The 27,311-nt window shown below is 38.6% G+C and overlaps 2 protein-coding genes across 4 annotated transcripts in view; one reads left to right on the top strand and one right to left on the bottom strand.

Moving 5' to 3' along the window:
- The window catches only part of LOC100742871 (dopamine receptor 2), an 83,113-nt gene that overhangs the window by 10,122 nt on the left and 45,680 nt on the right, over window positions 1–27,311 (bottom strand). For all 3 annotated transcript variants that reach the window (XR_002946920.2, XM_024368459.2, XM_012387144.3), the window contains one exon: window positions 2,539–2,623. Coding sequence is in view for 2 of the 3 variants with exons in the window: in XM_024368459.2 (XP_024224227.1) it covers window positions 2,539–2,623 (85 nt within the window). In the remaining variant the exon portion in view is untranslated. The remainder of the gene's footprint in view (window positions 1–2,538; window positions 2,624–27,311) is intronic.
- LOC112213047 lies at window positions 3,388–6,216 on the top strand. Its single transcript, XM_024368458.2, has one exon. The coding sequence runs from the start codon at window positions 3,538–3,540 to the stop codon at window positions 5,407–5,409; it is 1,872 nt and encodes a 623-aa protein (XP_024224226.1). The 5' UTR covers window positions 3,388–3,537; the 3' UTR covers window positions 5,410–6,216.

Here is a 27,311-nt window from a genome sequence, read left to right as displayed (position 1 = left end):
AATATGCGCAGACCCTTTGTTTCGAATAAACGGTGCATATTTACGTAGGAGAGAGGCACGATTAATAGGTTTTCTGTGAATTCGAGATTCGTCTAACGCGATATAAAGGTAAACGATGTAGATAAAGTTTTCACGAACGGCTTTCGAGGAAATCACTAGTCAGGAAACGGGTGTACACGAAGTAACTAGTAAAGGAATTATATCAGGAATAGAACATTGTTGCGTATACCTAATCGAAGTGGCTTCGAAGCTTGGAAGTTTTCGACCTGATATCACGACTTGAACTCGCGCAAACTACATATTTGTTCAACCGTACCAGCGGAAGCGCCACGCGAAATGCGGCATGATATTATATGGAAATCGAACGCAAACAGTAAATTTAACTGGTGAAAATTACGTTTACGTGTCACGTGAACGAGCATCGGCATTTTTCCTTTCCTTTCTGCGTCGTCTGACTACTTGCAACTTTTTCCACTTAATAAACAAGAAAAGTTCCGCCCGCAGACTGTGAACACGATGCGTGGTGGAAATGGATGAAGTTTCGTGAAGTAAAGAGAACCAATATGTTTCGACGATAGTATCGAACAACTTCATCTTTTTCATCTTGTATTCGCATTTTTTCCTACGCATCGGACTCGGCCAGCGAGCCTTCGATATTTCCCTTGACAGTTCGAAACGCATTTATATTCGGTGTTGATAGATACGTTTACAGAGATATTCACTTGAATTCCGTTTCAAAAGCGAGGCCTGTCGTTCATATGGAAAATCCACGAAATAGCTCGCATGATTTTAGAAAAGAAGAGGCGGCTTCAGCTAGTTCATTCAATAAGTTCGTGCTTCGATAAGTTCATGCTATGATAATTCTTATGAATACAGGACGATGTACGATCAAGATGACCAATCCAAAGACTAGTGAATAAGCATTTCAAAGATTAAGCGAACTGTATGAAGATTGCGAGTTGGAAACGCGATGAGCCTCATTTTCCGTTTTTTATAGAAAGCTAACGTTGAAATTCGATAACGTTGCCAATCAATTCCACGTTAAAATTATTTTCACATTTGATTTTGGAATTAAATACGTGTTACGTCACCTTAATATATTTGCAGTATATTACTAAAGTATTATTATATACGTAGATTTAATATTAATTAAGTTGAACTAATAACAGTTAAATGTAAGATTGTTTGCTTCTTACAAAACATTGTGAATTTGTTATCTATTTCCAAAGGATTTATAACCGTTAATAAACGAATAAATAAATAATATTAAAATGAGAATGGTATCAAATTTAGAAGTTTTTAGGTAATGAAGACATGAAAAGCGCGTACTTACTGGACGATCTAATACAAAAAGAACCGTTTATTTAAAGCAGAACGTAGACGTTCTTAAACTTGTTCGTAGGTTAAACCGACGGCGTTATTAGAGAAGACTTCAGAGGAATCTCGAGATGAAAACTTTAGCAATCGAAATAATAAATTTCTTTCTCTTGGCGAGCTTTCAAAACCGCGTTATGCGATTATATAACTCGATACAGCCCTTTACCGCATTCCCTTGACCGCTTTATACTTGGCTTGAAACCATTCTCTCGCCTTGGCGTTGCTTATTGTCCTAATAAATCCTGCGAATTGGTTTGCAACACAGTCTCGAAGGGTTCGACATTTGTCCTCGCCTGTTGCTCCCTCGAGCCTGTACGTGCCGGGAAAATGGTACAAAAGCAAGCCTAATTTCTTCTGGAACTCGAAGCAAACTTACAGAGGTTGTTTCCATCTTTGGAAAAATCACGGTCTCCGTGTCTTCACGGAGATGAATGATTCATCACGATATGCTGTGATATCGTGACATAGTTTAGAAGGTCTGAAATTAAGCATTCATAGAAAATTCATTGATATCGATCAGCGAGAAGGAAGCTCGTATTACTCGACGATCTCTATCTTCGAAGTTAGTCCACCTAGCTTAATGGATCGCGCAGATGAGAGAGCTGGATGTTTTTGTCATGGTTCCGGAATAGCAGATGGAATGATAACGAGATTTTGCTCGTGGAAAGGACAGACTATCTTAGTCGAGCGTTATGTATCGACTTTGAGAAGAAATCTAATCGTTCCGACATTCTGTAGCTTCGTACAAATTACAGGTGAAGACAACAGAGCGAATGGCTATCTAGATTCTATGTACAAAATGTTTGCAGACCTGGTGGAACTTTGAACGATGTTCTTCTTAACAAGTGAGAGAGTAATCGTGGCCATGTAATAGCTGGCTTTGAAATAACTGACTTCCTCTTTTTCTGCTCATGTCAAGGGGGAGGGCGCTTTCGCTGAGTCGAATACGAATACAACTGACCGGTCATTGCATTTTCCGAGATAAAACCGAGGAACGTGACTCGGTGGCAATTTATGGTATCCTCCAACAGGGTTGTTTTCCGTAGATGGGGGTTTCGGGCCGGTAGAAAACGGGAACAACGAACTGGCCGAACGGGCACATATTTTGTACGCGCAAATCGTACACAATTTGTACGAGAGGTATGAATATTTCATACTCACTTGACTTGGTTTACATCTGAATGCCGGCTGATATCGCCGCCTTACTCGCCCCGGGCAGCAGGCACACAGGATCCTCACGAATGCTCTGCAAAAGAAAAGAAGTGCGTGGCTGAGTCAGATAATCATTATTTTGAACGTTACAGTTTTGTCTTCCTCATTTTTAATCCACCGTGATATCCTTTATAAGTATTTAAATACTTCGAAATTTCTGGAAAGAAGGATAGTGTACAAGATGTTTTCTTTATCTCGCTATGCTGGATTATCTCGTGCGGCATTGAATTTATCAAAAAACTGTTTTCTTGAAAAGTTGTTTGGCGTAAAGAGGGACATCATATGGTGCAAATTATTTTTTTACAAGTCGAGTGATGGCGTGGAAATTTCAAAGTCGAATCATTTTTCGAATAGTACCACATGTGTTTGATTTCAATTTCAAACTTCGATATAGAACAGCCTCGGAGAAGATAGACTAGAAAACATTAGATTATCTTGAAATGTAATGGCCGAGAAGTTCAAAGTAGGCATCCTCGTTGATCCAAGGAAATACACGTCCAATAATACGACCTCGAAAGTTGATCACGTCATGATGCGCGTTTTTAACGTTATGATTGCATGACTGAAATGTTGTTTCGAATATCGCTGGCGCGCTGCAAGTATTTGCATAGGCTCTATTGCATCGTGGATGCGACATGCGACTGCTACGCAAACAGAGGAATTTCATTTTCGACTGGGAAAATAGTCTTGCTCCAGGGACCGGTTCTCCGACTCGTTACATCTACATCGACGGGAGATAAATTTTGTTTCGTGGACAAAATGAGTCTTCACCATGTATGTTGATCAAAGTTCGTTATCGTTTCACGGTGTATTGTGTAATAAGTTCACGGTCGCTTTGGCGATTGGTATCTGACAGAGAACATGGAGTCCTTGATTATCTTGCTTGCTCACGAGTGAACCACTCACAAAGAGCAGTACAGCCTTTGTCCTCGTGGAAACTTCACAGGAATGTCGCTCTCTCGGTCGTGCCTTCGCCGTTTTATCGTGCTTCTCTTCGTTTTTACTTTCTTACATCTCACGCGGCCCATCGTCGTACCGCAAACCTATTCCGACGTGTACGAAAAGAAAAATAAATCAGGTCATCGAAGATTGATCATCGAAAGTCTGTTAGAAGAGGAGAATCAACTAGAAGAATTTTTAACGTCGATACCTTGCATCAACAGTTTCTTGGAAAAGTACGTACACAGACCAGATAGAATCTCTTTCGTAGCAATAGATAACGAAGAAAGTATCCAGAACATAGTTCAGTCGTTCGTGAGAAGTCTTCACAATTATTTCGCATTCTTCAAACACACTGTAGACCTGGACTTCGAGACACACGAATCCGCCTTGAGCACGATCGTCCTGATGCAGAACGCTAACAGTCTCGAGGACAATCATTACATACTCGAACCTTGCGATCGCGCTTGTCCTTTTATTACGATATTAATAAGCTCGTTTCAAGACGAAGAAAGCTTCCTCGAGCACGCTGACGTTGTAATGCAATCGATGTGGTCCCGAAGAATCGCTACTGTCGTCATCCTAGCAAAAGTTGGTGATTCTGTTCTCGCTGCTGGTAGCCTCACTTTTCAACCCGGTAAAATATGCACCGTATCTCCTCCAGTTATCTTGGATAAATGTGAAGGAAATTCTTGGAGTAAATTGAAACACATCAGTGCGCCGAAGACGAACGGTTGTGTTTTGAAGGTAGCCTACTTCGAACAGTCTCCATATGTGATAGTTGGAAATGATTCAAAGCGTTTATCGGGATTCGAGGGAGCATTGACAGAGGAAGCGTTAAGAGGCCAGGAAATCGAGCGAGAAAAAGTCGTGTGGAACGATAATACCAGCTATGCGGAACAGGTGCAAATGTACATCTATAACGATATTAACGCCGACTTCGTTATTGGACGTATTCTACAGCAGTCTTACGAGGATATAGATTACTCGAGCTCGTATGACACGTCGAAAGTGGTGTGGCTAGTCCCAAAGGTTCCTAACGTGTCACTGAAAGGACTGGTTCAGCCATTTCAGCAGTACGTCTGGGCAGCAGTAGGAGGATCTATACTATTGGGTTGCGTCGTCAAAATCTTCTTATTTCGTGATCTCTCCTTTTTAGATATATTTGCTCTGATAATTGGAGTCTCCACTGCGCGTCAGCCCACCAGACTTTCAACTAAAATTCACTTCCTCGCGTGGTGCATCTTCGGTTTATTTCTCACGCAACTTTACGTGGATTCTTTGGCCGATCAACTGATCAATATGTCCGACCTGAAGCTCGAAACGATGAAAGAGCTGATCTCATCGTCGTTTCAAATCGGCGGGACAGCGGCATTCGCAAGATTGTTCGAAATATTTGACCAGGATGAAGTTGTTGAAAGTGTACGAAAAAAATTTGTGATATTTGATCAAGATGCGTATCTAAAGCAATATTACGATCTTTTGGACGGAACGAATTCCTCTTTTGCGTTGGTCATAGTGTTAAATTCTTCACGCAGTGATGCCATCGAGACGACACAGGCGTACACCATAACCACAGATGTGATATGCAGTTTTCCTCTGGCTTTGGCTACCTGGAAGGGATCCCCGTATTTGGAACACCTCAACGAAGAGATCAACAAATACATCGATTTTGGAATATTAGATTTTCTGATCCAGAGTGCTTTAGAAAAGAACTTGCGCGCTATGTTATCGCAAACTGCACAGGACGAAGAATACAAAACAGAACTTCACTTGCAGCAATTCGTTCCAGCATTTTTACTAGTCGCCATTGGGTTCTCCAGTGGTTTCTTGTTCATCATTCTCGAAGTCGTGCTCTATCCTTCCAAGCTTCTTCAGTAATCTCGGAAGATGCGACAAAAAGAAGTTCCGACAGTTTGGAATCTCAATATTAAATTATATATTTATCGATAGACGTTCATTTGATATGGGAAATTGTGAAATCGAGCACCAGTCAAATTGTCATCGATCGCAAAAAGTGTCGAGTGGGTGGATATCGTTCTACCGTGGATTATCGGCTTTCGCTTTTTAAATTATAGATGGATATTGGGCTGCGGCTGGATGGGCGCGCAAATTAGATATAATCCTCTTGCTGAATCTATCAAAATAGACAATTTACGTCATAGATTTATGTCTTAGTTTTAATCGCGCAATACGTAGACGTCACAAGCGGTTAGTGTTTTTCAATCCTTTTTAAGTTGCGATACCCTTTCATGATAATTAAATATCCTCTCTCTCTCCTATCCAAGAAAAGCATTTTTATGATTAATTTTACATCTATAGTGTAGCCATAGTATACGTTTGACAGTGTGGCCTAGTAATTGCACAAATAGTAATTGCAGAAAAAGATGCGGAAATGCATTATTTTGTTAGATTTGATGATTGTGGTGTTAAAATATACAATTTAATTTCAAACTTTTGTGTGTATGTTTGCATTCTGAAATAATCTTCGATAATAAAGGTTTGAAGTTTCCGTTTAATTCCTACGTGCACGAAGTTTCAGTTTTCTTGCGATCTTTTCGAAGAATAGCAAAGGAAGTTGGAAATTTCCCGGAAGAATGTGTCAATACTAAACTTCATCCCTTATCCAACTCCGAAAATAATCCTCGTACAGTCATTTGGTTCATTCCTGATCGGATCGAATCATTCTCTTCGTAATCGAAGGAGAGTTAAGGGTCCTAACAGGAGACGAACTGTCGCGTATCGTAAGGTGAATTTCTTCGATCGATTAGCTACAATTTATATGGATAAAAGCGGATCATAAAGATCTCAAATGACGATTGAACGTATTACGTTCTTAGTTGGTGGTATTTCAGGCAAAATCCGCGAGGGGGTAACGTAATTACCGTATTATTCTCAACGATCCATGCGGAATTTCGAGCTGTTAGTTTTAATTTTACAGGCTATAAAGTTTGGCTATTTCGTTGGATTATACTCTCGATTGTATAATATGTGGTTAAGGTTATATTGCATCATATTTTTATATCATCAACTTTGTGCATCAATTCTATTCCAGCTAATGTTATTCTCGAATTCTTATTACTAGTAGAATGTTGTGACAACCTGGAATTGAAAGCTGTTTTCATTTGAGAAATGTATTGGAATATTCGATCTGTCTTTATATAGCGTTCTATCGTGTGTTGAAAATTTAAATGAACCAAAACGTACAGAATTTATATAACATGTCAGAATATAGGAAATACAAGTTATAATATTTAGAGGATGAAGGAAATTTCTTTAGTGATTATTCATAACAATCTAAATTTAAACAAGCATCCGCAATATATGAATAAACGAACGCGATATCAACGTCGCAAATGTACGATACTTTAAGATTAATTTATATGTAATTTTCAACTTTGAAATTACTTAATGAAATATATTATATTATCAACAGACTACGCATCTCTATGTAATTATGGGAAATTAAAGGATGCAAAAATGACTAAGCTGGGTATAACATACAAAAATACATGAAATATCCAAAGTATAGTACTCTTTATAACGTCCAGTGAATAAAATAAATTTTTATTTAGGTTCCATTTCTACAGTCTGTTATATATATTTTATTTAATATAGTAATATATGTACATACGCGCATGAATATATAAAGACACTTTATACAAAGAAGGAAACATGATCTTGATGGACGTTTTGCCCCAATTCGTCATTGTAACGAACGTGTTAACAAATCTTAATAAATCCTTTAAACATCACAGTAGATATAAATCGTATGAATGCATGGCAGCAAATATTTGCATATCGTTCTTATATCACGATTATCAGCTTTTCGAAGGAATTTGTTCGTCGCGTCTGGCAGCGTCAAGCTCATCCTTGCGAAACCAAAAATCCGCTTACGTGACTCGTACGCTTATTCCAAACATGCAGTCGACGTAATATCGCGCCGACTATCCTTGACGTTTCATCTCCTGTTTTCGCATCGCATTTGGATTTTCGGGATGATCGTCGTTCATGCTATCTAATCGTTCGCTACACGTTTAAATCTTAATTTGTTCTTTCTTTGAAATTGAAAGAAGCTCTCGAGGCTCTGAGATACACAAGTCGGGAAGGCAACTGAATCAGGCGAAAAGTGAGTCGTCAGAATGGGAGTCTTAGCTTTTTGCAATTGATGCCTTCATGGATGAATGTTAGTATCGGCTTGTTTCTTGTCGTAGACACTAGAAATTGTTGACCCTTATTACTTGAAAGCACTAACGAGCCTCTAAATTGCTGCCATTGAACGTCTTTTTTAGGCCTCTGCAATTTCGTTCAGCTTAATAAATCTCGTTAATTTTTTACGCGAAAACCCGTGCAACGGGTACGTTTTCTTTTGGATGAATTTTTCGTTTCGCGAAACACGAATTTATTTTTCCTTTTAGTTTTTATTCGACGATAAGTCAAGATGCAAATTATGTCTTATAATGAAGTCCCCGGCCATCAATTTGGAACTGGCCAGCTGCGATACCGTGTCATAAATGACAAACTGTCGTTGCCTAAAATATTCGAGAAGTAAAAAAAGGTAAAAAATTTGACATGCTCCAAGACAAAGTTCGACGTTTTTTGTTTTGAGTTTTCGTCGCAAATTTCTTTCGAAAGATAATCCGTCGATGTATTTACGATCGAGCCAAGGAACAGAATTTCGTACTCGATCCGGTTTCCTTTTATTCTCTTTTTATTTCTTATCTAGAGCGGCGAAGGGATAGATTATGTATTCGCGTGATCCCATTACTCCAGCCGCCTATAACCGAAAGGAAAACTGTTTTCGTGCTCGGAGGGAAATGCAATGAAACTTCATTTCGGTGCTAGATTATCGTGTTATCGTTGTTTGCCGAGAACTTGCTACGTGTTGCGAGAAAAAAGAACGATCCTCGGTTTTGGTTGGATTTTTGCTTCCAAACAACGAGTTTATAATAATTATCGACAACCATGTTTGGTGCGCGATATTGATTCAGTAAATTTCTTCAATCTGTGGCATTGCATTTATACGATTGGTCTGAACAGGATATGATATTTTCCGATTGACGTCGACTCCTATTGTTTGCAACTAGGCGGTACATAATGAAACGATGCTGTCGTAAAAGCGACGCACGACAATTTGTCGGCTACGTATGCGCATAACAAACGCCGAACATAAATGGTACAGGGTATTTGTTTCATTTCTCTATTTATGACGGAAATTGATTGTAAAGCGCGATCGTATAATATTGGGTTGGCAACTAAGTGATTGCGGATTTTGTCATTAGGTGGTAATGACAAAATCTGCAATCACTTAATTGCCAACCCAATACATAAAAATTGGAATTCAGAAACCGTAGTATAGTATATCAATACTTAATGTTGTGTGCGAAAATTTCGATGTGTTTTTAACAATATATTTATTCTATTAGTATATTTCGTGTATTGCAGATTTATTATTTGTTACGTACTTTCGCGAACTGCTGTTTGACGAATACCGTTCTCAGTTGGAAATCAATCAAAGGAAGGAATTTGACAGTGGTCAATAGGAGGAATGTCGTTTTCCGATAAAAGGGATAGAAAATTTGTACTCGACGAAATATCTATTGAAGCAAGAATTTATCGAATCGTCTGTGCAAATATCGTGTACTAGTGTGGTTATGTATTCCTTATTTATGCAAATATTTATGCTGTACTCTAGTCATGTGCTCTTTGTGTGTAGAAATATTATCGATGCTTGTGCAGCTAAAATGGAGCTTGCACGAGGTTTCAAGTGCTTAATAAATGAAAAAGTATATGCTGCGAAACAGCAATCATCGAAACGAAGCAAAGAGCATTGGGATTCACCGCCCACGAACAGCAAACGTGCAGTGAGCATTTGTTTATTCCTTAATTAAATTATCGTAAACGAGAGACTCGAAGGAAATGTAATTTGTAGACGCGGCTTCTTTATGCGATCGCTATTACGGGATTGCCAAGCGGCCATGAAAATTCATCTGGTCCGTGAAAATCTTGTTAAGGGCGAGCGACGAATTTGGATCGCGCCAGTCGATAACTTTATATTCTGGCTGCCAGCGTCCCCTCTGAATGCTTATGTCATCTCTCTTCCTATATATATATATATACATAAAAATACATATACACGTATTTACACATGTACATGCACATAGACGTGTACATATATGTGACCATATTTCTTTTCTTTTTATGGCAGCATATTGAAATGCAGGGCAATACGGTGCATCGATTTTCGCGTCGTTGGTTGCATGTGGCCTACGAGAAACATATCCACTCACGATAGACCGTGTCTCAAAAGGACCCTTTAAATCGGTTCTCGCGGCGTTTTGCCGAGAATCGTTTACCTCTTGACAGGCACGAAGCACAGAGAAGGCAGGAACAAGGGGTAGAAACGTGCCTTGCGTTTCACGAGTATCCACCGTCTTCCCTCGTTTCCCACTTTGGACGGTTCGTTCGTCGTGATCCTGGCTTCGTCTGCTAGAATCGCCGACTTCAACCTACCATAATATCATTCGTATAAAATTGAAAACTTTAGACGTGGTTTGAGATTTTGTGCGAACGAGGAAATCGCATCTGCTACTTGCGCCGTTTCTTCCACTGCAGCAAGCTCTTCGAGAAATAGTTGCGTAATTGGCGTCGAGGATAGCTACGTGGAATCATTTATGAGAGACTTTCTTCTTTCGAGATATACCTACATATATACTTATATTTCCATTCATGTTATAATATTGTAATATTGGAACATTTGTCAGTCTCATATGAAACGTGATAATCGATCTAGATTGTCAGGGAAGTAAGTAATTGGTTACAATTTTTCAATTTTCAGAATTGTCAAGGTGCCTGAATCTGCGTTATAAAGTCGCTAATATATAGTATATATGGAATCGCACAGCGAGAAATACGAATAATACGAATAATAATATGAATGTAAAAATTAAGGAGAATAGTTATCAAAAGACGCAATAAACGTTTTAATAATTTGCCAGATTCACTGAAATTTTCGCAAGTATTGCAGTACTTACTTATGAATGGGGGTGAATATATTTTATGAAACTACTCGGGTTGCGCGGGAAACATGTTAATTCGATAAAAGAAAAAGCGGCTGTAGACACAAGGTATAACGATGGGATTCTTGTACCGCATTATAAACGATAAGTAGAGTGCTCGTTAAATTCTATTTGTGTTCTCGACGATACTCGAACCTACGGAGAAATTCTTGCAAAAGAACGGAAAGCAGGTGCGACGACGTAAAAACTAAAGCAGAAGAAACATATTGGTTTCATGGAGAAAACACGAGCAGGAAATTTTGTGCGACGGCGTGTAAAGCATTCTCTCTTGTTCTGCATTTTTGCAAGCGCTTGACATTGGAAAAACATTACTAATTTCTCTTACACAGAGTTACACCTTAATTTCTCAAGTTTAATCGAACTTTATTTATTATTTATTCATTCTGGAACAATTTCTCAAAATCGTAAGCGTCACAAATAGACTGCAGACGTGTACCCATTTTTATGAACGTAATTAAAGAATTGGGAGTCGAATAGAAATTCGTTCTACAATAGACAATATCCATTCTGCGAATGTTTGCACTTTGAAATTTCCCAAGGATGTAAAAATATCCGCGATTTAATCGTAAAACGAAATCTTTTAGAATGTAAAAGTCAGTTTTCGAGGATTTCCGTTCTTTTTCTAGAAAATCCGGCAGTTTAATAGAATTCGGCCTGGAAACTTTGCTAATTAACTCTTTAATGCTCGATCTCTTTTCACGATTGCACCGGGTCGTTGTGTTGGAGAGTTCTTTTCGAATCGCAATCGTTTGATTACGGATCGTGAAGAAGTTGCAGCTCCGATTTATGGGCTGAGAACATCAGCTTCTTTCTTCCCTTCGAAGCACGAAACGAGAGAAATCTTTATAAAACAATTCAATGCTCTGTGTATTATTCATTCCGATTTGATTTTAATCGATAAGTTGTTGAGCTGCTACGTATCGGAAACTGATCTTAGCGGGGCAGCTTGCATTATTCAAGTACGGTTTTAATCGTTATTCGAGATCTTGAATTTGAAGGAGAATAGAGGGGAAAATATTTAACATTTACGATGAACGAACGTTTGTAAAGCAAATCCAATGAAAACGAACATTGACATTATGTTACGGTTTATGTAAATTATTCGTTGGATAATAGTCTCTTCAAACTGACACGGTGTATTAATTCAATCTTTATTCTTCGTCGAAGTTGCACATCGTTTCGAATAAACATTAGTCGATGCGTTATTTACTTTTAACGTGCTGGTTATCAATGATGCTTCTTATGATTTCTGGGCTTTATATTTTGCAATATTATATCACAGTTTATTTGGAGATTTCCACAAATTAAATATACTTTAATCAGCAGAACACAAATTATAAAAAAATGATGTAGTAGTATGAAAAAAATTCAACAGTAGTGAAATAAATTTGAATATAAACAACTGAATCGGTGAGTTGAAATGTAGCACGTGTCCAAAAACGACACTTTGAAACGTTTGATAAAGTAGGTTTAGCTAAATTCGTTCCTAACTTTCTCTGAAATTAATTTCAATTATCAACACATTTTGATGTAAACCTAGTAATGCCTACCCGGATAAACCTTCAAATATATCCAATTATAATTAAATCCTTTTCATATATTTCCGATAATAGAAATAAAATTACATCGAAAACTTGATTTTACCGTTACAGTTTCTTCGATCGATTCCTTTCCTTCGAAAGAAGAAAAACGATAGAACTCCCCTAAGTGAACCTAATAGTTGTTTCAGACACGATCACGAGCTAGAAATTATTGGCTTGTACTTCCACGTAATTACGCAAAAAATCTTTCGTGCATTTTATGACGTAAAGGTGCCCAGATTATTATTAATAAATTTTTATTATTATTAGCCAGAAGCAATTTGTAATCTGTCTCTGTTTTTAACGCGAAACAAACGGGAGATTAATAAAACGAAGCGAGGTCGGGGACTATGGTAAAAGGGGATTTATCAATGCCTGGGTTTACGTGCTGTTGGCCAGGAAGTCGGGCTATATAGAAGACGACGTCTTTAGGGGAAGTTTCTATGTTTCCTCTGCACTCTCTGAACTGTTGATTAATGTTACCCCTTGCACTTTCTCTTCCGATTCCTTTTTGTTTCCCTGTCCATGTATTCATTTGTTTCCACGAGCTCCAACTCGTAGTAATCCGCAACTACTCTACGAACAATTGTTGAAGTATGCCATTGACCTTCACCCCCACTAATCAACCAAGAACGCTTTCATCGAATTGCCAATTTAGTATAGCGAGTCCATATCCCAGATGGAGAACTTCTCCCTCCTTGATCATTCTATTTATATCTATGCAGCTCGCTGCACACGAGAATTAAGATCACTGACATCGTGTCATTTTTTTAATACCTTTACTTTATTGCCACGATTATTCTCAATGATGTATAGCTTGGGTCGAGACAGCGAGATCGTAAATTAAAGAATCATTCTCAAGGATTGACATGGACTTGATCTTACCGTAATTAAGACTGTCTTTACACTGCATTTCTAGAGCTTCGCATAATAAACGAATGACGCCTATAAATGGTGCCGTGAAAGAGAAATAACGCACCAAAATTTCAGACCAGTTCAATTTCAGACCAATTATTAACCTAGCAAATAAATCTTTTGAGCAGGATGGAAAATCTTTTCGAAGATGGAAAGAGAATAGATAGTAAAAATCCCATATATGCTGTTGAATTTTTGTTATTAATTAAATTTGTAAACACCTAATTATATTCAATCAACGAATTCAATTTTACGTACATTTCTGACCCATTTTACAATCTGGTTATATCTTGACTCGGACTATACAAATGGTACATCCGTGAAGAAAGATCGAATCCCGTTCAAGATGCCAGCAAAGTCCCATCAAGGATGAAAGGCCTGGTCCGTTAACGAAACAGGAACCGAACGTGATTTCCGGTCATTGTTGCCGCTAGAGGGGACGGTTGTAGCGAGGGTCGAAACGAACAAGCGGAAGATTCTCCTCTGATTGGGCTGACGCTCGTAAATGAGCTATCGGAGTTTACGTTCTAATGACAGCGAAACGTGCGCCGAATGCATTTCTGTTTGGCAATCGGGTCAGCGTGCGCGACATGCCAAACCGGAAATCGATGGCCGTTCAACAACGGCGCGGCGTCGGGGTGAATTTGCACGCGGGGAATCGGCGAAACGCCAATTGCCGAGGCAGATCCACGTTAAAAAGTTTATCGCGGCCTGCTACCGTCCGATACGCGACCGGAAATGCACTCATGGCGCTCGTACTCGTTCAAACGAACGGCATTAAACGATCAATCGCGTTACCCACCGGCGCCCCAGATCAAACACGAAAGAAGTCGTGCGCTTTTTCGATATCGTTTCGGAAACTGCATGATTCGAGCTTAGTGGTCGACGATTGATGGCTTTAGTTACAATGGAAGTCAAGATTTTGAGAACTTCTGTTTGGTCACACGTATTTCTACTTAAAGATATCATTTATTTTGTTGAGTAATTAAGTTTCCCGTGATTTGGTAAAGGGTAATGAATTTCTTATAATAATAAATTTAGGAATTTTACGGAAAGTAGCCGTGAACTGACCCGTACGATTACGGTAGTGAGTCCTGCAATCGTAAGAAATTTTCGGGAAATATTTGATCTCGACGAAGTGGTATAGAGAATAATATTTAGAATCAGGTACGGGGTGATTCTTCGTGAAAAACTAAGAGAGAAACATAGAATAATAGAATAAAATTCTGTGAAAATCCACTGCGTGCATACACTGTTGTCCATAAGTATTAGGACACTTCTTGTCATATATTTGATGCATTCGGGCGATGCTGTAAAAAGTGGTGGATCGATAAGTCAATAGAGGAACGAGCGAAAAATCGTGCACCGCAAGCGTGATCAAACAGAATCACCGGGTGGCTTTCTCAGAGCATCGCATTCGCAGGCACATCACGTTAAATTACTAAATGGGGAAAAAGGCTTGGAGCAACTAATACCTCTGATAAACTGTCGAGGCAATCTAGAAAGGGCAAGAAATCTCATTATTGCTGGAATCCTAAAACGTCATCGTAAGACAAGAAGAGCTTCGTTTGACGTCATCGGTGTTGCCCACCGAATAGAATGCCCAGAAAGTTCGTCTTCTTCCATCGGTTTTCCTATCTTTGTAGTCTCCTTTTATGTGTGACGTAAAATGATAGATTTTCTTTTTCCTTCTCTTCTATCGGCGACGCTTGATAGTTCATAATTATCCAATAGCTAGAACGTGGTGCATAAACGTACCGCAAGGATTAACGTGACGTCTCTAATCCATCATCGTCGCAGTTGGTGGTCGACGACGTCAGTATGTGACGTCAAAGACGGCAACACGTGGTGAACGCGAGGCAGTGTGTACGCGAATGCGGATGAGTCAACGAGACTCAACGACGAAACGACAGAGAAAAGATGGGGACTCGTGGCAAAATAGTTGCGTGGCTCGCTCGATTTATATCTGGCTTTGGATACGAGGTGGAGAATCGTCTACGGAGAGCTTTCTCTCTGATGGTCTTTGGAGGTTTGCAGACGTCTCGGCGCCAAACGTCCCGACGTCGGGGCAAGGCCTTGGCGACCGGTGACCGTGTCTTTTCTCGGCGAATTTACGCCACGCTCTAGTTTCCGTACGGTCAATGACGAATGAAAATACCAATGGGGTTGAATGGCTGGGGACAAGATTGCAGTTAACGCGTTCTCCTTCTATCTATTCTCCTCTCTAAAACTATATCCGTAATTGTGCAATCGTTAAATGGAAGACTAAGCTACTGTTGCAGGGATGTACAGTGACGGAAAGAAGAAAATTTCAGTTTTGTACTCTCTGAATGCCGGCAACGATAATCTATTTTAGTGTGTAATTCACTCATTATTCTTTTCGAATATAATTTCACTTTGTAAAATTATGGTATCCTTTGGTACCATTTATCTCTTAAACTAGTTTGTCCCATCACAAACTTTAACTTTTCCTTTTTCCCCCTATTCATCTTTTATCGTTTTTCTTTCCTCTTTATTGTTACTTGTTTATTCTGTGTCTTCTTACGACTTTGTATGCCATACTTTGTATACTAAAATGGTTATTTAATCCGCTTGATAAATTAAATTAAAACATGAAATTAACTTGAAAAATGAAATGAAATGAAATTTCTTTTCGTACGCTACTGTAAATGCTTCGCGCCCGATTTTATAGCATTTGGTAAGATTAACTTTTCTCGACTTTCTAGGAATCTCGACAGATAGTCATTTGCAACACTTTACTAACACACGTTGCTCCTTCTGCGTTTCTAGCGAGGATAATTTATTGGTTATCACGCATGGTCGACGATGAATTAAACGTTTAATATGGTTACTCGGTGGACCAGAGATAGATTTCATCCTTTTCATGCCGGTCAAAGATCCGAGGATCATCCACCACAGATAAATTCCTTCAGAATAACCGCGCGAGAAAGGAAGATATTGATAACGTGTCAGAGGCGGTCAGGGCAAAATGCAAATTTGACTTTTCGCGCGATAACAAAGGGATCGTTAACAGAAAGCCGATCTACACTCGTTCCGTGTCTGTGCTCATCTTTTTTCCGTTCTTTCTTTTGCCTTTCTCGGATCATTTGCGACGCGGTGAATCGTAATTTACTTTAATGCACGGCTTTGAGCCGTAATTCACCCAGGGCCAAGAGTTTCTAACCCATTCTTCCACGTTACTCGAGTAAACCATGGTTCGTGGATCCAAATTGCCCTCCATTCCCCGTCTGAATTTTGCTTGACGACCGATCAACTTTATACCGAGATAATTTGTTACACCAAAGAATTATTATTCTCTTCCGCTTTCATAAGGCTACGGCTTCTTTGAACAGATATGTAGAAGAGTAGATTTTGTTGCAATTCACGCCTTCGTATAAATGGGTAAGCAGTTACGGTCGCTGGCAATCGAAAGAGCATCATGCGAAACATTCGATGTTTTTTGTTTTCTTTTAGAAAGTCGAAAAACGTGGACTAATTGTAAGAGCGATGTTTATTAACGTTAATTAGATGTGGAAGACTGGATTAATTCTCATGTATGCAGATGTATTTTATGTTGATTACTTCCTAAATTCTGTTTGCGTATTGTTATTCTATCGAACTATGGTTAATTGCTGAAACGTCAATAATTTGTGTTTTTCTTTTGTCTTTATTATAGCTCATATTCATTTCAATAAACTTCGCGTATACTTGCGTTAGAAACGTTTACATTCTCATTACTTTGGGAAACATTTTAAGGCTTAACTGTCCGTAATCCGATTCTATGTATATTTCCCAACCTTTCCTCAAACGATCGTTAAAATGTTCCTTTGACGCCATATGACATTTGCATATCACATGTGCCGGTGATTATGAAAGTGGCCTAAGTCATACATTTTTCGTTTTGAGTTATTTATAGTTTTGTGTATGACGCAATTGAATTCTATTTAACGACGCAACAAACAAGTCAGTCCAAAGGTTTAGTTTCTGATATTTTGCAATAATGGTTTCAGATTATTGCAATAAATGCAACGAAAAATAGGCGATGCACTTAGTTTGTTTCGATTCCTTACTTTTAGGATACTTTCATAACCATCAGTATACATGTAACAATTACGTACATATATTTGAGTAATAAAGAAAATATTTTTCTTTTTACATCTACAATGGACTAGCTGTACGAATACTTTTGTTTCCCGCTGTGTAACGATCGTAAAGGACAAAATCATTGCAGTTTGATTTATTCGTAATTTTATATATGTATATGCATTTTAAAATGCATCTTGTCTTGTCGGATACTTTCGAACGATATAGGTACATATGACAGACCATAATTCAAGAAGTGGAATTTCTGCATGTGATCCTAATGGCCAGGAACTATGAGTTATTCAATAAAAAAAATAACGATAATATATAGCGTCTTATTATGTTCTCGTCAAATATCAAAATTAAAAACTTGCTTTCACATTGCGTTCATCGCCATGAGATACTGCTTTGTGACTTCAAAGCGACAATTGCACAAACGCGCGCGTCGCTCTGACAAACAAACGCGCGCACGAGAATTTCGTAATACTAAAGGTGAAAATTTGCGTAGAATTGGACACGCGTTGGATTTATTTAATTTACAACAACGCAGAAACCACGGAATACGTTGAATTCCCCTGGAAATTGCTGCTCGACCGCTACAACGGAGCAGGGGGTCGCGTTAAATGAAACCCCCGCTCTACTAAATATCGAATTGGCCGTATAAAAGCGAAACGCCTCGTTGATATCGTTTCTTTCTAGTTGATTCTCCACGGAAGTTGTATATATATAGTTTTATTTCGAGTTGTTCCGTTATCTTTGAAACATATTACGCGGTACGTGTCCGTTTGACAAGTTATTTCCTATGTTTCTTGGATGCAAGTTATCAAACTTTGCCCCCAAGGCGCAAGCGGTCTGAAACGCACTGTACCATGACCTAGTGCAAGAGATATTACTAGGAAGCAACAAGCATAAAACAACTTATGAAAGACTCTCCGGCTCGTTCTTGGAAGCGTACACTTTACTAAAAGATTTACTCGATGGAGCAACTAATCAAAGTTTCTTCAATTTAAGTTGTTTTTACTTTCGACGCCTGGACCCGTTTGCAATAATTTATCAGCTAATAGAGAGTTATTGAGTTACAAGTTATAGGTTATACGTACTTTTTATACGATTTTGCAGCAACAGAAACAACCCATAGATGGCACGAAACATAAAAGGAAAGTAATATAATGCTACGGAATTACTAATTTTTAAAAAAATTTCTAACTTGTCAATTGAGAAAGATTGGAAGGAAGCAGGATTAGAAATTAATTATTATTAAATTGATTATTGAAATTTATTATATTATTAAATTATGGTAAATTATGTATCTTTATACACGACAGGCAGCAATAATTTTAGTCGTTCGATTATCAGAAAACTTGGATTCTCCGGTATGCCCCAAAATTGATTAATATTGTTAATCGAGATCTTATTATATTTGTACAGTAGACATCTCTTGTTCATATAACAGAATATTCAAATACTAGAACGTTCGGATATTGGGACATTCAGATAATCGAGGTTCGGGTACTGTACAGATAATTTGTAAAATGTCAGAAATATCAATTCAATCGCAAGAGGACTCGGCTAGAGGAACAGCCATTGTACGTAAATTTTCATCTGTCATTCAACGATTCAATCTTCGCAAAAATTAAACTTGAATTCGCCAAATTTTGTGACGACAGAGTAACACGCTCATAAGGAAGACGCATCACTGATGAATTATTCATCCTGAAAGCTACATCTCCATCCCGCTTTTGAGGAGAGTGGTAAAGCGGAACACGGATGAAAAATTTTCAGATTTTCGGATGTGGCCTCGCTTAGATTTTCGACCGGCTTCCCCAACTCCTGCAGAATTAATCTCTGATCACTCTGTAATGCTCCCTTTGTGCAAGTAACCTTTAACTTTTGCGGTGGTCGTTTCTTACCATTAGATATAGCAACGTATACGTGTAGTCAGGAAACGTTCACAGAAGTTTACGGTAAATTTTCAGACCCTAGGGAACACGGAGAAATTTAAACTATCCTCGTGTATATTGCAAGGATTATTCACTCTGTTTGGCAGAAACCCGACCAGTGCAAGTATTTTTAACTGTTTCTGCACGTGTCTGATTCTGTCATTGATTTGAAACTTTTAAACGTTATAGCTGACCGGCAGCATCTCGCTACTCCATTCAATATACCGAATCATCCCCACGGTCTAATTTTGATTTCACAGCGTGACCTCTCTCTTGGATTTCACATTAAGGGCGTATTCTAATATAGAGTATCATTTTTCAGATCTACTTTACGATTTCTTTCTAGAAAGATCGTAGAAGCTTTTGGTGCCAGATTTTGTACATGTATTTACCTATGGTTGAAGAATATTCACCATTTTCTTCGAATAAAAATAGTTACAGTTACGCGAATCTTGACGCGTTTCTTGAGTTGCAGTCGATATCGTGTCTCATTTCATTCTTTTTATTTCGGTGTATAAAATCGATTACTTTATACCCAGACTTAATTTGATTGAGACACAACAAAGTAGAATTTAATTTAGTTTAATTTAACCGACGGAGTATGATCCAATTGCGGTAAAATGTCCAATATAAATCGAATTGCAAAGGGTTAAAAGATTTTTGCTTGCCATCCTACTTATCTAAATTGAGAAAAGCAAAAGAATTTTTAATTAGTATAAGTATAGTTATGTAATTCTGTTACATAGCTTCAAGTTGTGGACTAGAATATCCCCTTAAGAGGCCGTTTCCTTTAACTTCTATAGCTTCATTAACTTCAGTAATGTGAAGAAATCCTTTTAAAGACATGGTTTCGAAAACTTGTGTTTTAGGAAAAGTATAAAAGGAAAAACAACGTTTTGAAAGTTCTACGCCAGAACAGTTCTTTAAAATTCCGTTTCATTCACGCGTTCTCGTCTTTCGTTTATTCGAATGGCCCCTTCTCGTCCTTCTGCATTCTCGTCTAAATACTCGCCATTCTCCAGCGTACCGTCAACATTTCTAATATCAGCAAATATGAAGAGTGTATGCGGGTCATTCTCCTTAAATAAACGCTTGGCAAATTCACGGATCGTTCCTCTTAAAAAACAAGGAGGTGTCGAGATCCAAGACTCAACGATTAATTCGCGATTGGCTGGAATGGTGCGATTAACTCGCATAAGCGGAAGTTGGGAAACGGTAGTTCACCATCTGGTAATAAACCGCTCGGAAGCTGCTAGGAAACTCTCGATAGTTCACGAAACTTCTGAATGATCTTCGATTATCCGTCGTCGCGTTCCTCAGGCGAGTCAGCTGGATGATGGTCGCGATGCCTGATCCCATAAATCAATCTGCAGTACCTCGAGGAAACGACTTCTCGCTCTTTTTCTCCATTACGGTACACTGAGATAGACCGATGGGTCAAGTGGAAATAAGGTAGAATTAGATCGAGGCTGAGGAATAGAGGAAGAGGTATGCATAAGCAGAAACCGAGTGTAAAGTTTTCCTAAAGAAATAGGAATAGTCTGGGCAAATGGAAAAGGGAAAGAACAGGGAATCGTTGTGAAGAACACCTAGAAGCTCTAGCCGAATCGCTGCGAGGTATGTAGTTGTATTTTCTTAGCAAGGCATCCTGCAGTCCCACAGTAGTTAAACTTTTAATTGAACGCCAAAGGAAGCGTGTAATTTGGAAGCAGGCCGCCCTACAGATTGCTCGGTCGATCGGCGAACGAGCTGCTGTCTGTATAGATACCTGGACTAGTCAAACAAAACGATATCGGTGGAATTGATTTAACTGATGTCCCTGAATATGTATTGGATTTGATCCTGCCATTAAGCGTTACGAGGACCTTTTCATGGCGGAGAGGGGGCTGTAGGGATCAACGGTACGCCCGACATTCGCGTTAAATCCGACGTGTAATTCCTGCGTGCAGCCGCTAATGGATTCGAAGTAACCGTTTGGCCTAATTATCATTGATCGCAGTCACAGCCAGTCACCGATCTCCGATCCCCGAATTCTTGCACTCGAATGGGAACTAACTATTCATGATTTTCCTATTGATCAGCCTTGGTGACCGTATGCCACCGTTTAGTCGACGATGTTTGCCACGATTATGTAAACTGGTTAACAACGAACAATTCGGGACATGGAAAATGGTCGCGAATAAGCGTAGACCGAGCCACAAATACGAATCCAAGGGGCACCCGGGACTTATTTACGGGAACGAATCGACCGTGATTCGAGCATCCTCGGAGCTTTTCAGCTTCTCTATCCCACGATTAAAAGGCTCGAACAAGTTGCTGTCCCTTTTTAAAATGGCTTGGCTTTTCATCCAGCCCCGCGACTACTTTCGAGCACGATCGATTCGTTATTAATAACCATTTGCCACTGGTGACATCGAGGCTATTCAGTTTTCGACCTCGAGAAGCCGATCCACCTTGCCCTGCACACCATGGAGAAACCCCGGAGACTATCGATTTTGCATTTACCCACCGACAAGCAGCCGTGAAGCGTGATAATCACACGTGCGATTGCTACACGTAGGATTGGCCGACGTTGCTGTTGCCCCTGTGATTGTTATTCTCTTTCTATCCCTCTATCTGTCTCTCTCTCTCTCTCTCTCTGCCTCTCTCTCGTCCTTCGTTTCCTAACATTGCAACGTTTGTTCCGGGGTACACGATTTACGCTTTATCGTGTCACCGACTTTAAACTATATTAGCGATTATTCGCGCATCTGTCGTCTTCGAAGCGATTTCCATCGATTTCAGCTGTCTCCTATTTTCTTTCGTTTTTTGGGGCACTGTCCTTTTACATGGCGGTATTTTTAAGCGTTTTTGTTGGTGTTTGATTGATCAGGTACATGGATCGAAGTATTCGAGTTTCAATGCTCTCATCCCTATTAATCAAGACACTTGTCTTCGAATAATTTGAAACATTTTATCAACATAAATTCATTATTTTATTTCATCGGTAATGTGTTTGCAACTCTCATGAAAATTTAAGGTGCTTTTAGATATCCTTCGATTTGAAAGAAACAGCGGTTGCTATATTGTCCTCAGGTCCTGTCTCTAAACCAAGTTATCTTTCTCTGAACTTTGTATTCGTATTATAATTAACGTTTTTCACATCAACATTAATTAATCGTGTTCTGTACAAATTTCCCTTGTAGCTTAACTCTGGTTAAGAGTTACAATATAAATACAAATTGTTATAATGTTTTTATTGTGTTTATAATTATAATTCACATCGTAATTCCTTCAATGCCATTTCTCATTAAGCGTCTTGTATGACTTTATACAGCTTTATAGCTTTATACAGATTTATAGCTTAACCATCGTTCATTCTTATATATACATTGTTGCAATAACAGTATTTCGGTGTCGTTAGTCTCGAGGGCTATCCAATTTACGCTAGTTCCGCGGCTAGTACGCCGCTCTTTCTGAATGCAAGCACGTTACCGGCACGCATAGGAGAATGTATGCGTCCACTTTGTCAGGGAAGGCGTAATAAGTGGACTCGGGAGGACAAGTTACACACCTACGTATATCGCTAATTCTATTTACATAACGTCCCTTACGTAACACGAATTACTCGTGAAACGACGGCACTAATTCTCTACGCGTTTCTCGCGTGAATATGAGTCATGGCAAACTGTACGTGTGCCCCGAAATTAAAATTAACCCGAGTTTGCTCGCTTCGAATTCACCGTTGACTGAGGTGACGTGGAAAAATCGTACATCACGAGAACAAGTTAAATATCGCGCCCTGGTTCGGTATAGAATGAGCGTACTGATTGAAATCTACCTTCGAGCCAGCTTGCTCGCTATCGGATGCATTATGTACGAGAACTCGTAGTGGATTCGTAACGAGAGACGTGCGATCCATCAGCCACGTGTCACCGAGATTTCGTTTAACGTGTTATCGAAAAGTGAATTCTTCGATCGTAGCGCGTCATGAAAATACACTAGGATTATTCCGTTAATTGAAAGTTCTTGACGCGGAGAAATTGCGAGTATCAAGTCGTTGTAGTCTTGCGTTTCTAAAGATAATAATAATCAGACGGTGCGATATCTGTTCCTCGTCTTTAGTCATAAAATACCTTGTTCAAAGTAATCAGAGAAACCCTAATATGAGAATGCATTACTTAGGCAAATCTATTAACAGTGGAATTACCAACGGTTAAACTTTGAAACTTTTACCAAGAAAGTTATAGTGCAAGGAATAAGACAAAGTTTATAATGCAGTAATAAGTGTAAGTTTCGATTCATATATTTTACGAAAAACTATCTAAACCCTTAAGGATACACCGTTGTAAATCTATACAATTACTACGAAGAATTACGAATCGATCGTTTTGATCACTTTCGTAGTTCTAGGCTCAGAAAAAGAAAAAAGAAGTAAGATAGATATTCATAGGGTAAAGATTTTCATTAGAACAACGATTTAAGTAACGTACGGACACTAAAAATGGATATAAAAATGACAGCGACACGGAAAGCGAAATTCATACGGCACTCGTACATCCCCATTTTTTAAAATGATTATGAATTGTTGATTTTTTGCATCTTTGAAATTGATAAATTTCGTGTTCTCTGTAGCAAAGTATTTTCTTCTCATCTGAGAGGGAACAGAACACTTTTCATCATCCACGTCAAATATTTCTTCCTTGAAAATGACCAAACTATTTTCTACGCGTAGGAGATGATTTAGAGTCTTTTCCGTAAACATACGATATTTGCTGTTATTATCGTTGTATTTCTTTTCTGAAGCTCATATAGTATGTATTTCCTAGTTGCTCATTTTTCCTCCGTCGCTGTTTTAAACTCACAATTCAGAGATCTCATGCAGTCATTGTCAGAACTTGTTTGCAGATAATTCTGAAACATGAAGCCCGACTAATCCCGCTATGTATCTTATCGTTCTTAGTTCAAATTTTCGTTAACATGACGTTTTAAGCTGTATATTTCATTATCGCCAGACAAACGATTTTTTTGCTTTTTTTTTCAAAAGCTCCTTATTCTCTCTGCGGAATTCCGTTGCGTTTTCTTTAAATGTATACTTTTGCAACGTTTTCGCACATCTTTATATTTTCTTAATGTTCCATCTGTTTTACTTTGCAACAATTTATTTTCCTGTTATAAACAGAATCGAAATCACAGCACACGTGACACTCACCATGAAAGCGTTAAAACATAACGCGAAGAATTTCTCGGTTAATCTAATCGGAGCAGAGAAAACCGAAGGAATTTAAAGAACGATCACGATAAAAAAGAAAATCGAATCCTCAAGTTGATATTCCCAAGTAAATATCTCTGACGATATGCGTACGGCAAACTCGCTCATTGTCAGTCCAATTAGTTGCTTCTCGTTCATTGTCAGTCAAGTTAAATAGTTCCTTTTCTCTTGGATCGGGAGATTAGGAAAATCAGCTCGTATGAAATTTCGTTTAACTCTGTGTGCCCGAGACTTTGATATGTTTAATCTAATTCGAGCAGAGAGAGAGAGAGAGAGAGAGAGAGAGAGAGAGAGAGAGAACGAAGATTAAATCAGTCCCGACCTCTTCTCCGGTTTCTCCAAAAGAATTTGTTCCCGATAGCGGAGCTTGAAATTGCGAGTAGTCGAGATAAATGGATGTTAATTCGGCCCGGATTATTATTATTTATCCAATCGTGGCTCAATTTATTGGTGTCTGACACGAAAGGAGAAATCGCTCTGGGAAATCCCGGGTTTACAAAGTTGCTATTAAGTCAGCAACGCGTTTAAGACGACGAAATTTTTTATAGGTCTCCGAGAAGCTACCGGAAGAGCTCTCTATACGGCTTCGAAGTCGCCTGGACTCGTTTCACGGGAATGAATAAAAGTAATTTGCTAAAGAGCTTCGGTTCTATTCATCTGCAACCTTGGAGCCCACGGTTCTCTCCCCTTCTGTGCCTATCCTGTAAAAACACCATTTATGAGTCGTCCTGTATGCGGGGTGCTTCCGCAATCACGATATTTACAGTCCGTGACCATTGAATTAAGCCCACGATTTCATTTTTCCAGCTACAGTGTGTAACATACACGTGTACTATGTGAGATAAATAGCAAGAAGTCCTTGGTTGTCGGCTATAAATATTGGAACACATACCGATTACGTTTATTAGAAGACTCTAACAAATTTTATTTTTCTTAATATTTGAAATTATAGGGCGCATGTGGCTGCGAATGAAATAACTGATTTAGAATAAAATAGCTAAAAAACAGCAGCGAATAGCATTCGATTTATTCGTCTATTTATTTATTAGCCTAAATATCAATAAGTGTTCTAATACTTATGGTCGGCAGTGAATGTAGCAATTACTTGATTCGTAAATTACCAAATGCAAAAATTGGAAAATTTTGAAAGAAATTGAAAGGTAGCAGAATGATGACTTAATTGCCACCTAATTTCACGTGAACTACGCTACGTATTTCGTAAAGGTACGCTCATAATTTATTTAAAATATCAGGAACAAAGATCCATAATTGGTAACTTACATCTGGTATACTGGACAGATATGCAACATCGTTTTCTTTGAAAACGAAACCTCGCACGAAAAAACGTTTTGTTCTAAATACTCGACTTATTTTTTCATGAGAAATCATCCCTTGTTTTACCGCGATTAGGGGAACAGCCAGTACGTGTGTACGAGCAGAGAAACACTCGCGTAACATTCAGAACTGCTTATCTTCGTATCTGTTTTCCAGAGAAAAGGATTCTTGAAGAATCCTGAATTCCCTTTTTAAAGTCGAACCACAATCCCGATAGGTATCTTTTTCCTTCCCTCTCTCTTTATCTGTTCAAGAAATTATGCCCTCGCCGTGGTTTCGTCCTCTACCGCCCACTGATTTCGCATCCTCCAATTGAAATTCTTCCTCGGACGTCCCCATTCACTTTGGATACGAAAAGAACGCGATCCCTTCGTACAAGAGTCGTTTGAGTTGATCGTAAAGTGCGACCTTTGATACGGTAAATGAGAGAGATCGATAGCAGCGTGAAGCTGAACGTTCTTGTCGAGTTTGTTTAATGCTAGCAAAATTAATCGAGTCGAGACAGGGCTTTAAGAAATTTGTGGTTTTGTTTAATTAACGTAGTGGAAGCATATTTTTACTATGATTATATGTTATCATTGGTAATACGATTTAGTGATAAAAAAGCAGTTTGTTCCTAGGGGATTACCTTTGCACTGAGAGACGTACAGTATTGCCTGAAAGTATACAGCAGAACTTCATTTACCTGAACTTACTGTGGCAGCAGTTTATGTAATAGAAATTTATCAGTTTCTGTATTGCGTATCTTATATTTTTCATTTATACAATAGAAGTTCAAGCGCAAATAATTAAAATAGATTATAAATCAATAATTATAATTGATTAAAAAGCATTAAACTTCTATTCCTGTAAATGAATGAAGCTCAGATAAACGGATTTCTCGAAGTCTGCCTAAATTAATACTAATAATTCAAACTAACAAAAACAGTTTGAAACTAATTAATTGATCGAATATATGAGATTTGAAAAAGTTTACGCGCAGTTAAAATTAATTGATATAACGAATATAATATTAATGAATTTGATAAAACTAATTTCATACAAGATAATAATTTTAACATATCATAATAAATAATCTATATTTCATATGACATACGTTTCTTAATTCCACAAGAAGGTAAAGAGGATAGGATTTTTAATCGTGAGTTTTCCATTAATTCATAGCTGTCACTAAAAGCCATGTATTAATACAAATCGAGCGGTGTCGATATATTTATGGTCGATATTATTTTCCCCCCTTGATTAATTCTACCTCGTATGATCTCATTTACTCCATGAGAGGGCAAAGTTACACGCACCCCTACGTTTTTCATTCCCTCGAGCTATTTCGAAGCGCTACAGACAAATGAACTTAATTATTTTTCACTTCTTCTATTCACCAACGAATTTTCATGGAGGTTCATCGACAGTTCTGATAGCTTCGATTAATTCCAAAAGTTGCAAAGGAAGATCTTCTCTGATCGTGTCGTCCAATCTCGGAGACACCCCGTACGTCATATCGGATGAACTCAACGAATAGACGGATTATCGCTGGTCGATGTGAAAATGTAAACTGAAAGGTGATGCTCGATGAAGACGCGTCGTTACGCGTAACGACGCG

Source organism: Bombus impatiens, unplaced genomic scaffold (genome assembly GCF_000188095.3).
Source record: "Bombus impatiens unplaced genomic scaffold, BIMP_2.2 scf_0452, whole genome shotgun sequence".
Classification (NCBI taxonomy): Eukaryota; Metazoa; Arthropoda; class Insecta; order Hymenoptera; family Apidae; genus Bombus; species Bombus impatiens.
The sequence above is the reverse complement of the archived record's forward strand: the minus strand, read 5'-3'. Positions and strand labels throughout refer to the sequence as shown.